The 16,348-nt window shown below is 40.0% G+C and overlaps 1 protein-coding gene across 1 annotated transcript in view; it reads left to right on the forward strand.

The window, feature by feature from the left end:
• VMP1 (vacuole membrane protein 1) overlaps positions 1 to 16,348 on the forward strand; it is a 112,079-nt gene that overhangs the window by 11,303 nt on the left and 84,428 nt on the right. The window contains exons 2-4 of the mRNA XM_075264790.1: positions 1,890 to 2,004; positions 3,242 to 3,343; positions 12,568 to 12,703. Of these exons, the coding sequence (XP_075120891.1) occupies positions 3,268 to 3,343; positions 12,568 to 12,703 (212 nt within the window). The 5' untranslated portion in view covers positions 1,890 to 2,004; positions 3,242 to 3,267. The remainder of the gene's footprint in view (positions 1 to 1,889; positions 2,005 to 3,241; positions 3,344 to 12,567; positions 12,704 to 16,348) is intronic.

Below are 16,348 nucleotides of genomic sequence, written 5' to 3' on the forward strand. Positions count from 1 at the left end.
GGTATGTTGTTAGTGCTGATTTACACAATATATGCCCTTTACTGGCTGCCACCTAGACCAGTAATATCTAGATGGCAGGTGTGGAGAAGCTATATACACGGACATTATTTCCATCACCAGCTGAGGCCCGGTTCACATCTGTGTTCGGCACTTTCCTCTCCGCGTTTTTTGTACGGAAACCACACAGACCCCATTATAGTCTATGAGCACAACCCTTTTGACATCAGATTCCTACTGGACAGTAGCCTTGATGACGTGTCAAACACAATTTTTGATGGTCATCTCAAAAGGATTTCCCTTTGTATAACTTTCTTTTTTTCTTTAACCTTAAAGGGAGTCTGTCAGAAGGAAAATCAGTATTGGACTAATGACCATACCTTGTAGGGTGGCTTCTACACTTTCCGAAGATGCCTTTCTTATTTTGCTTTGTAGATCCATTTTCATGAAAATCACTGTTTTATCATTAGGCTGTAAATGGCCTTAGGAGTTTTTCCTTTCTTGCCAAGGGCTTCACTCTCTGCCCCTAACTGTCCCTCTGCTCCTCCTCCCATTGTGTGAGTGATATCTTCCATTTTGTCACACACTGTCTCCAGTTAGGGGCGTTTATCTAAAGAGGAGAGGGAAGCCCTTGTAAGAGAAGAAATGTTGGTAAAGCCGCTTTCAGCGAGGTTGCATAAGAATATTTATTTATTTATTTTTTTAACCCTACCAACTCTCAACACTAGAATGTTCAGTATACATGATACCTATTGCAGCCTAGCATGTTAACCTATATGGTATCTGTATCAATATAATGACATAAACAAAGACAAAATAATAATAATAATCCAAAAAAATACTTTTATTAATATTACAAATATCGAAAAAAGGGAAAACAAAATAATTAAAAACAATTAAAAGAAAATCGCATCAACATACAAGTGGAGATTGCAGGGTCACATGTAAAGTATAGTCAATGGCATATAGCAGTGCTAATAATCAATTGTGCACAGTCGCTAGACAGATTGTACCCATTTAAAACACATGTAATGTGAGTGACAAAAGTAGTCACTCATATATATGAAAATATCCAGCACAACAAGAGTTAAGTGTAATAAAAGGTAAATACCAGTCAAATAATAATGACATCAATAAAATAGTCTTTCCAGAGTATACAAAGCTGTACCATGTATATAAAGGGAATCAAGATTTGTCCAAATAGTGTGGCTAAGTATAAAGTAGTACCTAATAGAATATGCTTACCACTGCAACCTCCACCCAGAGCCCCGACGCGCGTTTTGCACCCTGCTTCAGGGGGCTACTGAATAAAATCCTGATTTTTATGAAAATGGGGCTGCAATTCAGAATAAGAAAGGCTCCTTTGGAAAGTGTAGAAGCCACCCTACACAGTACTGTCATCAGTTTGATACTGATTTTCCTTATGACAGACTCCCTTTAACACTGTAATTCATTGAGTAGCTATTCTACAGTTAAAGTGGACCTTTGTGCTCTACTGACTCATCTGTTTTACCAAATGTCAAATTCTGGAGCATATTTTCTTAAAACACTGCGTTGTACCATTCTCATGTTATTCCGACTAGAAATTTATGGCTATATTGACAATTTTACTATTACCCTGACACCTCTCTGCACAGTCTGTGATTGGTAATCCTGATTGGACAATGTTAGGGACAAACACCAACCTGTAACACCCATCTGTCAATTTATTCACATAGATGAATGTAAATAAAGAAGCTGTAGAATTCTTATTTCTTGGACAATCCAATTATTTATTAGAGCAAACATTAGGAGAGAGCTGTCATGTTCAACTTTGCAAGTATAATTTGATTTTCCTACAACAAAAGCAAATGGTAGTCTGATTTTATTATGTCATTTCCCCCTCAATAAAGGACCGAAGAGGAAGTGTCCTTACGGTGTTTCATTTAATGTCTCAGAATTGAAGAAAAGATTGAAACTTTATCCAGCTGAACAGCATTTTTGAAGAATCTGGTCAGAGATTGTCAGGTAAATTGCAATGCATTTGCACAGATTTAACACCTTATTTCTGGGAACATATTCTGTTCTAGAAAACATATGTGAGACTTGCGCATTTTCTTGTAAGCACTATTAGGTTATGATTTTCTATTCGCTTTCCACGCAGATATTAATCCTTCTCAGTGTGTTCCAACATTCACTGAGTTGTAATGAGAGTATTGCGCATTGTGTTTTCATGACCGATTACATTTCCATCTGCCTCTCTGGACTGTAGCCAGTAGTGTTTACATATAAAGAACTCTTCTTGCTGTTTTAGGGTAGGGGTTTTATGTGTTCAAATGTGAGTATATTGCTCTTTAAAGGAACCTGTTACCATGAAAATGTAGTGTAATTTTTGGACAGCATGTCCAGGAGGAGCTGAGCAGTTTAAAATATGTATAATTTTTTGGGAACCTGTTCAGTATAACAGTAATTGACAGGTATCTCTGTATACATATCATAAAGGAACAACTGTTGATCATGGTTATGACTACCCACTGGACTCAATGACTCCCTGGCTTAAAAAGAAGAGAGAAATAAATGGATAAATGAAAAGTTATACTGAATATACTTCCAGAAAACTATATATCAACATACTCCGCTCCTCCTGCCCTGTAACATGCTGCCATCAGATTGCATTGCATTTTCATGGTGACAGGTTCTTTAAGTATTGATTGTAATGTTTATAAAATTGTAGTAATACAGCTTACCAGTTCATTCCCTGTACTGGTTAGACTCTAAGTGGCCGTTCACACATAGCAATTAGATGTTGATTTGGGGTGAATGCCACCCGTGAATCAGCGGCAAATTCTACCCAGGACTTTTTCGGTGTCCTGCTTTGATCCCTGCCTCCCATCAAAACAATGGGAGGCGGGGATCGCAGCAATAATCGCCCAGCTTCATCTTGCCATGTATGCCGCAGCTGATTCAACTGTTCACTCTGTGGCTCGAGACTACCCACTGATTAGGCCCTTTCACCTGGGCTTGGTTAATCGGTGGTGGAAAGATGTGATGTAATGCTCTGCATTGACATTCTGCCGCAGGTAGCCCGCAGCCAGACAGTGAAGACCTGGGTGTACATTAGTAGCAAAGCTTAACCAATGCAAGGAATGCACTGGTAAGCTTTATTACTCCCCATATAACCCCTGTAACCATTTTTATTTAAAAAATAAAAAATCTGTATTGTGTGCATGTGCTGGAATTACATGTATTATTTTTTTTTTTAAAGTTTCTCAAGTTCAGTTGACATATGAAATGGCAGAGAATGGCACTGATTGTGAACAGAGGCGTGTTGGAATGGCTAAAGAACAACACAATGGGAGCTTTACAGGTAACACTATTTCTTTCAGAATGTAATTATTTCATTTGACACTTGAGAGAATTAGAGCAAAAAAAATGTATTGTAGGTTAAAATTGTATTATGGCTTTACTAGTTGTACAACCTCAGTGAATTCAACTTTTCAGAGGGACTGAGGAGTATAGACATATGATGAGTGAATGCTGGGCGTTAAAAGGATGGTTTTATTTTTATTTATTTTTTTTTTTTTTTTAAATCCAGATCATTGACAAGAACAAGAAAGCTTTTCCCATCCCTGCTTCCTTCCTTTCTTAAAGGGGTTATGCAGGGAAATAAAAAGCTTAAAAGAGTTTACTACTAATGTATGTATCAAACCTGCAACCTGTCAGAAAAAAGCTACTGCCTTTACAAGAAAATGATCAATTTTATTTTAAATTACATTATTCAATTCTTAATACTGTGAATTTATTAGATGTTTAGTTTGTTATAGATTTACTTTCATAGGAATTCAATCTCTGGCTTTTTAATAAGTTAGAGGAATTTTACTGTTTCTGATGAATCATGAGTGCCAGCCACTACTGACTCCTCCATCCTAGTATATACATAATGCAGGTCAACCATTGCCCCCATTCTTAGGTTTGCAGAGCATTACGGGAAGTCAGAAGGTTTGGTTGTATGGCCAGCCCCACTCTGCGCTATGTACAAGCTGCAGAGTCAGGGAAGCAAAGGAATGAGACTCTGTGTTCTGTGCTCTGCAAACCTAAAAACAGTACTGACAGGGTATCTATCTGTCTGTCTCTGTCTATCTATCTATATATATATATATATAATCATTAGTAAGTAAGCTTATCTAATACAGGAAAGTACTGGTGAGCTTATTATTTCACTGCATAACTCCCTTAACCTGTTAGATAGGCTTTACAAGTATCTTACCACTGGGACCTTAATGCTTAGAATGTAGGACTGTTTCTACCTGTTCTTGACTCCAGTGCAGTACAAGAATGTGCTGTTTGGTTGTTTAAGATATCACCTAACGGGGCGTTCAAACTTGCACCCATGTTCGCCCATGGGAAAAACTGTTTTTGGGGGTTTTTTTTAGGACAGACAGAAAGTCCTGCATGTCTGACTTTGTGTCCGTGCAAAAAAACAAACAAGCAAAAAAATAAACAGTTTCACCGTGGAGAGGCTGCATACGGACATATGGTTAAATTTGTGCCATAATGGCTTACACCTTATATATTTGTAGAGCTTATTTACAATAGTCATTAGTAACATGATCTTCATGGTAAATTATCATATCTATAGAACATTGAACGAGAAAATTTTAGTTCAAGGGTTGTCCAGTTTCAGACCAATATTAAGAGACAGATATTATTGTTTGTATGATAAAAAGTAATACAATGTTCCAATATATTCATTTCTCAGTTTTCTATATCTCTGCTTGCTGTCATTCATTCTGTTTGCTTTCATTGGATAAAAATCAGCGCATGGTCATGTGATTTACAGTCCATGGTCACGTGATGCACACACAGGTGCACAGCTTGTTACCAGGCAGATGACTGATTACTGTCCTTGTGACTATAACAAGCTGTCACCTGTGTGTCCATCACATGACCATGAATTGGTGGACAGAACATGATCATGGACAGGTTGCACCATTGTCTAAATTATTTCCAGAGTTATCACTGGGTGAAAATACAGTCAGGATTGAGATTTTATGTATATGTATAATATCTTATACTTACAATCAGTGATAGCTCTGGAAATAGTTTAGTTAGTACTTAGTCTCATATGACAGAAGAGAATTTCTTATTTCGTATGACAACAAAAGCAAGTTTGTCCTTTTTCTAATGTCTGAGATCTATAACTGTTTGAGGTGACCCTCCCCACCCTCATTTTCTCTACATCTTACACAGCCCAGTACGTCCGTGCACAATAACATTCATTGAGAGGCAGACACCGCTCTCAATACAAAAGCAGGATTTCACAGAGAGGATCTAAATTTGTTAAAGTATATTACAAAATTTATTTGACACAAATATTGGCAAAAAAACAAGTTATCCGAATGTTTAGATATGCTTTAATGATAATCTGCCTCTGGTTCAGAAGTTGTGAAACATGAGCCTTTTCTGTGTACTTTAGTTGTAGATTACAAGTATTGATTATTTTCTGCTCATATTGCTGATGTTAGTAAATCTAGGCTAAGGTTAACTAAAGGAAGATTATTTTGGCAATGGTAAAATATACTGTTCAGTGCAGATAGGTCTGGGACCCCAAGTAACTCTTATTTATCTACAGTCTACTACAGGGGTGGGCAATTAATTTTCCCATGGGGCCGCATAAGTAATTGAAACTATGCTAGAGGGCCGCACCACGGCAAATTTAGCTCCACCCACTTCTACGTTGACTCCGCCCATTCCCAATCATCTTTCCATGTGCCTCCACAAAGTATAATCCTCCTACAGTCACCCGTACATTATATGTCCCCACATTATAATGTTCCCTTCCAACTGCCCCACAGTATTAAGTCCCCCTCCTGGTGCCCCAATGTAAACTGGTGGAAACTAGAGGGGACATGAAGCTGGGACAGCTGGAGGGGGACATTAAACAGTGGGGGTAGTTGGAGGGGGGCAATAAATTGACAGCTGGAGCAGGACATGAAACTGGGGGCAACTAGAGGGGGACATTAAAATCGGGAAGCTGGAAGCAGACAATAAACCGTAGGGGTAGCTGGAGGGTGACATTAAACTGGGGGCAACTAGAGGCAGACAGGTCCCCCTACAGCTACCTCCACGATTTAATGCCCCCTCCAGTTGTCTCCAGTTTAATGTCTCCCCAGTTTAAGTGCCGTCTTCATCTACCCCCAGCTTCATGTCCCCCCCTCCATTTCTCCCTCCGTTTCATATCCCCCTTTATTTGCCCCATTTCATACCCTCTCTCCATCTCTCCCCCAGTTTCATGTCCCCCCCCTCCATCTGCCATCTCTGCCCCCAGATTCATGTCCCCTCCATCTCTCCCCCAGTTTCATGTCCTCCCTCCATCTTTCCCCCAGTCTCATGTCCCCCCCTCCATCTCCCCCGTCCATCTGCCATCTCTGCCCCCAGATTCATGTCCCCTCCATCTCTGCCCCCAGATTCATGTCCTCCCTCCACTCTCCCCAGTCTCATGTCCCCCCCCCTCCATCTCCCCCCTCCATCTGCCATCTCTGCCCCAGTATAACATTCCCCTTCCATCTCTGTCCCTAGGTTACTGAGACACACAGACAGACACATATAGACACACACACACACACACACACACACACACACTCTCCAGCCTGCATCTCACCTTGCATCTCTCAATACCTTATGACACACACCACGTCTCCATCTTCTTGCCGGCACTAAGACACGCCCCCCCTAGACGTGCCTCCCTAGTCAAGCTGTGCGGGTTGGACTGAATCAGTCAGAGGGCCGGGCTTTGCCCAGGTCTGGTCTACTATGTGGGGGTAGTGAACCTAAATTGATACTTGTAATCTCTGCATAGTTATATCACAGAACATGGAAAATTACACAGGGATAAAATATAAAATGAAGTTTCAGTACAGGCATCATAAACGCAGAGATGTCAAGATACAAGAATAATAAGCACCAATGTGCACAGAGCTAATGAAGACAGTCAATTCAGTTGTCACTTACAAATGTTAATCAAATCTAATGAACCCCCAAAGTGCCATAGCGGCCCCTATGCAGTATATTGTCCATTGTGGCACCTCCATACAGTGTAATGTCCCATAATCGCCCCTCCTTACAGTATAATATCCTATAGTGGCCTACACACAATATAATATGCCATAGTGGCCTCCAAGCAGTGTAATGACCCAAAGTGGCCCCTACATTAATGAAATTAAAATCCCACATAAATGGGGATTTTGTAACAATTTCGAGATCAACCAAACCCGTACTTTGTTTTTTTTGTGGGTTTCAGCCAAACCTGAAATTTTGAGGGATCGTCGCCCATGAACTGCTATTATACTCTTTATTGTTTTGAGAATACAGTAGAATATAATAATCGGAGGCCGAGGGGAGGTGATCAGACATAATCATCCCCCCCCCACCGTGATTCTCACCTCCCCTTGTCTCTGACACTACTCCTTGTGCTCCTCTGGCCTCGACAGAAGACGTCAGGGGCAGCCGTGGTCATGTAGCTTAGCGTCACGACGCCATATGACCTACATGACTGCTGAGGCCCAATCACAGGCCTTAACAGTCCCTGACTCTGGAGGCCGGAGGAGCATGGGGAGGCGAGTATGACAGTTTTTTGTGTTTGATATGCTCTGAGGGTCTGAAGAGACCGCAGAGTAGAATGGTGGTTCGTGGGTGTTAACATCCAAAAACTACCATTAGGGACAAGCAGCTCGCGCAACAGCAAATATGCAATATAAAATGGGGAGAAGAGAGGGGTAAAAAAAAAATTAGTACTAAGATTGCGAGTAACAAACAATCAATGAACTAGTGCATTAACATCTGAAAGTTCAGATCTACCATCTTCATCTCCCAATATGTATACTTCCATTCTTAGGCCTCATGCACACAAATGTGTGCACAGTCAGTGTGCTAGCCATTTCTTTCATGGCTAGCACACTGACCCATTAATTTCTATTGCCCCATACACACGACTGTGTATTTTCATGGTCCGGTGTATGCGGCTGTGAGCCATGAGCAAAACTCAGGAAAGGTCCTAATCCTGTCCGTTTTGTGGACTGTGAACACTGGTCCTGATGAATGGACAGAGGAAGCTTAGTCATAAAGCTGTTATGGCAAATATCTGTCACCCATGAGAAGGTGCCCGAAAAGTAAGGGTGCTAGTGTCCCTGGAAGCTGCTTCACTGTTTGCTTAGTCTGGCTGTTTCCTGACCTCAGCCTGTTAAACCTGTATTTGAACCTGTTCCACTTGCTCTCATCTGTGCCTGTCTATCATGATAACCAAACACTACCTATTCTGACCTCGGCTTGCCTTCTGACCATGTCCCTGCCCCTTCCCTCTTGGTCACACCTTGGCATCTCTTGATCCTTCCAGTTCTGCCACCACAAAACTGATTCTACTGCTTAGTTAGAGACCTGGTGGTTCTGTTTCGGCAAAGACCAGACGCAGTCAGTAAAGACAATGCCCTTTGTGAGTAGCCCTAAGGCAAATCACTTTAGTGGCGCAGTGAAACTATGCCCCATATGTTCCAAATGTGAGCTCATCAGAGACAATTTCAAGCTATTTCAGAGGGTGTCACCTTTTTTCCTAGTTATGTTGACCTCTAAAAGCAAAATGTTCCTGTGTCTAAACTGTATGCATATTGTTTATGGAGGGTGGTAACGTACCTAGTAATGTATTCCAGAAAGCCTCCTAGTCTCATATATCTGCTTTGCCTTCTGTTTGCCTTCAGCCTTTATTAACATGCACAATGTTGTGACGGTTAAAATTTGGCAGCTTTCAGAGATGAAATCATCTGGCATTGCTGACTGGGTGTCTGCACAGGGCTTGTTTTTAGTTACTTGCATTCTGTGAAGTGTTGTCTTTTCAGTTTTTCCAGTAATGTGATGTTGGAACCACAAGCTGTACTATTATATTCCATTGGATTATAAAATAGATAAACTTCTTAACAAATTCTCTCCTAACCGTTTAATAACCTGCAGAACTGTGACTGCAGCTCTGGGCTATAGGTATAGGTGGTTACTCTAGATCAGGACAGGCACTGGATACTTGTATCACTTTTATTAAAGTGTACCGCCAGTCAAACTTAAAAAAAAAACTTTTCTAGAACTGAAGCATTCTCCTTTGCAATACATGTTGGTCACTGTTTCTATAGACCTATTTGCTTTTATGACATAAGCAAACCCCTACCATTTTCTTCTCCTACCTAGTTATTAAACTCCTATACGCCATTACATTGGTGTCAGTGCTGTAGTTAAGATAGGATTTCTTTAACACTTTTTCCAAGATAACAACGGTACTGTAAGGACTTATTCACACTGCTGAGTGTACAGGCGATGGCTTTTCGAATGGGAGAATGATGCTCTGTCCCGGTGATTATAGGGCAGGTCCTATCCTGCTCCATGATATTAGAACGGAACGGTAGCACCCCTTGGCCTGCATCCTCAGTCACGTACATGAGGCCTTATCATTATATTAGGCCATCAGTATCAAACATTGATGGGGGTCATAAGAGTAAGACCTTCACAGTTCTTCAAAGGGACCATGGTGCTCAGGTAGATGTAGCAACCTGGTCATGGTTTACATAGTTAAATACACATGCACACAATGTAGTCTGTATCAACTATGTATTGCAGCTTTATCTCATTCAAGTAATAGTTCGTCCATATATTAAAACCACAAAATCCATTTAAGTAGGTTCTCGCAACCCCCTACCATTGGCTACTCGGCTCTCTTTTTATCTATCTACTTCTACCGCTGACCGGGTGAAAGCAAAGTATCGGACTATTTTTAGTCTGCTCTGACACTAGGCTCACACTATCGCCACCTCTCCATGGTTAGGGTCCATTGGGGGACCCGATTGACGGACAGCCAAACTGCTGAAACAGACGTTACACACGGTGAACCTCATTGACTACAGTAGGGTCCGTCTGGTGTCCGCCGTTTTGAAACTGAAAGTGGCAAGGAAAAGTTCATCTGTCAAGGTCTTTTTTTTCTTTGCAATTTTCGGCAGTCTCTGTGACAGTCTCTCCAATGTAGACTGGGATGCAGATGTGAACCCAGCTTTACTGTGCCTTAAGCTAAAATGGAGTTTGCAGCCTGAAAGTGAACTAGGGTATAGTGTTTTTAATTTTACTCTTAGATTCCTGTGGATCTAAGTCAGTATACTATGAATTGAGGCGGTGATCTTCAAATATCACAATATCCAGTTGCCTTAAAAATATAAAGCAGTCACATCACATACTAAGATCTAGGATGTTAACAGGTAGATATTGTAAAGGCCTGACATCACCTTACTCTTTTTTTGATTCTGTTCATATTTGGCTAGTTAGATATTGCAGATGTTACCAAGGACTTGTGCACACAAATATTCATGGTTTTCAGCCTTTGATATCAAAGAGGAATAAGATAAAATACTGACGCACTGAAGTTCTGCCCAGTATTGCATCAGTAATATGCAGGATAACTGGCTCTGGCATTTCCTTTCATTCCATGATCTTTAGACTGTCTTCTGTGTGATAGGTCGGTTGTAGAATGTTTTTCTTAAAGCTTTAGGGCAGGGTACTTGGCTGCCATCACCTAAATTGCCCAGCCCTACTAATGATGCTATAAAATGTGTACTTTTCATTTTTTTTCTACTTCTTACTAATTATGATATCCTATCTATTTCTGGTTTAAGGTAGTGTATGTTGAGCAGACCCGCTGCTTTCAGAGGAAGCAGCTCACAATTTAATATGTACTAGGGGGTGTCGACTCTCCTTTGCCAAAAGATTTCAGGGAGTTGAAGGATTGGGTTTGTTGAATTTCAACTCACTCACTCCTTTGTTCCCAACAGAGATGTATACCTCCATCAGAGGTGACTGACAGCAGTTTGATCTTCTTTATCTGTTGAAAACACTTAAATTCTTGGTTCTGTTGAACATCTGTGTAAGGGTAAGTTCACACAGAGTTTTTTTGGTCAGGATTTTGAGGTATTCGCCTCAAAACCCTGACCAAAAAGACTGCTCTCACTGAAATCAATGGGAGCCGCTCAGGTCTTTTTTCCGGGAGCTGTTTCTTCCGGCTCCCGGAAAAAAGAAGTGAGATGTTCATTCTTCAGGCTGAGTCGCCTCGCGATTCGGACTGAAGACACACCCTCCTCCAGACTAGGCCCATTCATTGGGCATGATCCGGAGCAGAGTGCGCGGCTGGATGCCTCTGCCTCAGGTTCCGATCAAAAAAACTCTGCATGACCTCTGCGTGTCAGCAGATTGTGCTCACAAAAACATCCCATTCATTTCAATGGGAGTTAGGATCATATATGCAAAATCACGGCCGCAAAGTAATGCGGCATATACGATCCTAACTCGCATTGAAATGAATGGGATGTTTTTGCGAGAGCAATCTGCTGACACGTGTATACATGCCAGATTGCGCTCCTCTTTCCTCCGTGTCAACTCACCCTTTGGGTCAAGAAAAACAGTGGTTTGGCAAAGAGTTGTCTAAAGCCACCTTCTTAGATTAACCAGCCTTTTAGGAATACATTGTTTTCATTTCCCTCTTTATTAAACAGTCACCAACAATTGTTTCAACAAAGTTTGTATAAATCAGTTGTACAAATCAGAGGAAAATGCTGTTTTTGCCAAATATCAAGCTGTTTTCCCACTGCCCTTACCCCCTGCTAAACGGACTTTTTCTCTGAAATCTTTGCAAGATGGACTGCAGGTCACATGTATCAGATTACTTATGTCTGTAGAAGTCTATGGAGAGAGGAAGCGGAGGAATGAGCTGGAGGTGAATGTGATAGAAGCAGAGAGAGAGTCTGCAACAGCCAAATGGGAAGCATTTGTATAACATTTCAAGTGCTTTACTCATCAGTACTTCTCTATATGTGTGCTGCATGAACATGGAACCGTTTAGGTGCGACACGGTGGCTCAGTGGTTAGCACTGCAGCCTTGCAGCACTGGAGTCCTGGATTCAAATTCCGCCAAGAACAACATCTGTAAGGAGTTTATTTTCTCCCTGTGTTTGTTTGGATTTCCTCCCATTCTACAAAGACATACTGATAGGGGAAAAAAATGTACATTGTGATCCCTATATGGGGCTCACAATCTACATTTGCTACAGCTACTCTCTACCCACGAGTTCAGGGAGAACTGCAAACTTACGATAGTCTATGTAGGGGAAAACTGATAAATAATGCAAAATATTAGTCTACTAAAGGCCAAAAATTATGCTATTCACGTACACACATATTGCAGCTTGTCTTTAGATGTCACCAGAAATAATAGATATTCTGTAATCTGCCTAAGACCTGGGTTAGAGATGCTGCAGTGTGTCTTATTCAGATAAGACTTGCCTGCTGATGATGAATAGTTCCTTTCGTATGACTGCATTTGTAAATAATCCTATTTCTTTTTTTGTGTGATAGTCCATTGATGGAACAGTTGAGCTAAAGGGCATGCTTCACCTGCTCTCTGAATCATAATCTGTAAAGACATTGCACATTGGTGTGTAAACTGGGAAACCTATTTTTGTTCATATGATGCATTTTTTTTATTTATTTTTTATTTTTTTTACTTTTATTTTACAGATTCCAGCTTCCTGAATGAGAAGAAAAGGAGGGACCGTGAAGAACGACAGAGTATTGTTCTCTGGAGGAAGCCATTCGTTACCTTGCAGTATTTTTTCCTTGAAACCTTGATAAACTTGAAGGAATGGAGCTTAAAGTAAGGCTTTTTCACATCAATTATAATTATTGTCTCATAATTCCTTTTCTTTATGATCTTGTCCTTTATAATCCACGTCTGGTTCTGGCTTCAAAAACTGCATCAGAAACCTTACCGTATATTCTTAACCTAATTTTATCTGTTACTGGTTGTAAGACGGATGTCTTCTGATGTTGCAGTTATTTTCCTAGCTGCCCCCCCCCCAAAAAAAAAAAAAAAAAATTCATGATTCCACATTTACTTTGTAAATGCTTTTCTGTATTGTTTTATACCCATAGCTCCTTGCCCTTAGAGACGGGCTGCAGCTTTGCCTGAGGCTATTTCTCTGCTGAGAGCGAACCAGCCGAACTGTGAATTTAGCTTTAGACATAAAGAAAACCTCATGTAGCACAAAATGAGTCTTCAACGTCACTAGAGTCAAACGGCATTTTTTTCTTTGTAAAACGTTGGCTGGAGGTTTCAGTGTATGTCGATATGCAAATAAGTTTTTAGGAGCAATGAGGGTGTTGGATGATGGTGAGGGTGCATTAAAAAAGAAACGAAGCTCGACTCCTCTCTGCAGTCCCTCATGGATCCAGCACAGGCACTTGACAGTTCTGTATTGGATTTTCATTTGCACATGAGGCACTTTGTAATATTTCTTAAGGAGATCTGTTTCTGTCAACACTTTTTACACTGTTCTCCTGCTCCTTATTTTCAATTTGTCTCCTTGTTTGCTTTATATCTGTCTCCATATTGCAGTGTCACACACAGAGCTCTATGGAGAAATGGAGTACGAGGCTCCTGGCGACTACTTAATTGATTTACTGCTTCTTTCTGTGAACTGGTAGCCTCTTTAACCACAACCTAGTAGTGTTAAAGGTGTTATCCAGTTTCTGACATTGATGGCCTATCCTTAGGATAGGCCATAAATATTAGATCTGAGGTGGTCATACATCTGGGAAACCCCACAGATCACTAGTACTGAGGCAGCATGGTTCTCTGTATTGTTTACATACTGCGAGCCATGTTGCCCACTAGATCTGGATACTAGAGCACAGCCCCATAGATTTTTACTGTGTGTCGGACCCTGTAGATTTAACATTGATGGCCTATTCTAAGAATAGGTCATCAGTGTTAAAAACAAAAAACAAAAACATATGACCTAAAAGAATAGCATAGTGCAGTAGAAGCGGTGCAGTTGAGTCTCTTTTGTAGCATCCTTCTCTTCCCTTCCCTTCTTCATAGACTAATATGTAGAAAGTAACTGCCTGAAAAGAGAACATATTTCTTTAAGATATATTGCAGAGTTTCATATATTAACCTGTACTATTCAATTATGAAACCTTGTTTCTAACTAAGGGTACACTTGCAGCTACAATTTAAATACAATCCCAGTTTAAAGAAGTTGTGCAGTACTAGAAAACATGGCTGATTTCTGCTTCCCAAGAAGTGACGTCATATCCGTTGGTCACATGGCAAAAAAATGAATGGGACCAAGCTGCAGCGTGGCCATGTGACCAACGGTCATATCATCTGTTCGATAGAATAAGAAAATGGCCAAGTTTTTTAGTCCTGCACAACCCTTTTAAGAATCTTGCCAAGCAGTTTTTTTTTTTTTTTTTTTTTTTAATATGAGAATAAAGCCATGTGCAGTGTATCTAGAGAAGCTGCTTTTGGCATTCAAATTTTGGATAGTTTGTGTTCTTATTGTCCGTCAACTAAGGACATTGCTTCTAGATTAGTTGTACTGACTTATAAAGCTTATGTATAAAGATTTTGACCATGCTCAAAAGTAGCATCAGCCTTTTTGTTTGGTGCATCAGATAAAAGATATGTAATAAAAATAAATAACTTGCACATTTATTCATAGAATAGGCATCCGCTTAGTCAGGAAAGCTACTGGATGGACAGTTATATGTAATATACTTCTCTTTGGTAGAGAGAAAGCAGGATTTGTTCCTAATTCACTACACAGATATCACAATAAAGGGGTGGGCACTCTTGCCAGTATCTTATTATATCACAATAATATAGGACTTACCAAAATATAATATATGATTTGTCTTTGTATTGTACAACATTTTGCTACAGTTATCTTCTAGTTTTTCTGTGTATTCAGATAGCACCTGTTGAAGCGATTCAGGTTTAACTGTTTTCTTTTTGGGTGGTGGGTGCAGTAGTTGGCCTGTAATTCAATACCTTAAGTTACTTGTGTTGCAAGGAAATAATCTTCACTGTTTCATATGTTTTGATTTTAAAGGTCACTTTGATAATGTGTCTTTTGATGTGATTTACTGTGATAATTTAAAAGCCTAGTGTGGTTTGTTACCTAGTATTAGGTAGTCTGCAAGTTACTCTCACAGGTGCAGCTGACTGTTTTTAAGGAGCTCTCCCCCCCCCCCCCCCCATAGACTTCTGTTGTACAGATTTGATCAGTGGCAGAATTCTGCAAATAAGGGAAAATACTGGCCATTTTCTTATGTAATTTATAAGGCAAAGTTTATCTCCATCTAAACTACTGATTTATTAAAAAAAAAAAAAAAATTGACGCTTTAGATGGTCATTAACTTTTTAGACAACTTAGCGTTATTTAATAGAATATGTGATGACCAAAACCAAAATTCACTTTATTTACGTTTTGTTGTAGACAGACCAAGTTCTTATTCTTCTGAATACTTTCTGTGAAATCCTAATTATTAAAATAAACATTGCGAGCTTGGGAGACAAATGTACACATACACAGAAGGAATGTATGAATGTCCCATTTTATTGTACCAGGATCCAGCCTGTATACTGGTATCCAGAGTTTGGTTACCAGTATGCACATTAGATTGTCGGACACACACACTGAAATCTGTAGGTTCGACTGACATGCATCTAATGTGTATGAACACAAACATACTCCATTCTACTGTTTTCACTCCAGAAAAATTGGCCAAATGTGTGTTTTTTTGTTTTGTTTTTAATCATGTTTTTACTTTAATAGTGTTTTTTAAGACCTAAAAATAAAAAATGGCATTGAATGCTTTGTAAGGTAATCTCTGTGCGTCCCCCATATTCTGGAGCTCACTACCACAACACTTAAAACTGTCCCCCACAGTGACGAGCTTCCTGAAGACCTTGAAGACCTACCTTAACTTTCAGTAACATGACTGGCACCACATCACCATCTGAACAGCTTCTTCCATCACCTATTTTCTCTATCCTTTCTCGCATAGATTGTAAGCCCTTACTGGCAGGACCCTCTATCCCACTGCTTCAGTTAGTCACTGCTAGTATTGTACTTATTTTTTTGTATTTTGTGTATTGTATGTAAGCTCTCATATGTACAGCCCCAAGGAATTAATGGTGCGCTATAAATAAATAATAATGTAATCATTCCCATTATTAATATCATATGGGCAGTTGGACGCCTAGGGGAAAGGGACTTAGTGGCTCCCTAGCTGGAAGACTTAGCTTGATCATATATGTAGTCAGTAAATCATGGGAATAATATTACTGAGTTTGATGGGCCAGAACCATGGTGATCTTGATTGTTGAGAGTGCTGTAAATGAAATATTTTCAATATCCATATCTATCATGACAAACACCCAGTCCTCAATAGGCATGATTTATCTTGTTGAGTTGTTTATTTCTGTTAAAGGATGTAACGCTACATGACT

This window comes from Leptodactylus fuscus, chromosome 2 (assembly GCF_031893055.1).
Source record: "Leptodactylus fuscus isolate aLepFus1 chromosome 2, aLepFus1.hap2, whole genome shotgun sequence".
Taxonomy (NCBI): Eukaryota; Metazoa; Chordata; class Amphibia; order Anura; family Leptodactylidae; genus Leptodactylus; species Leptodactylus fuscus.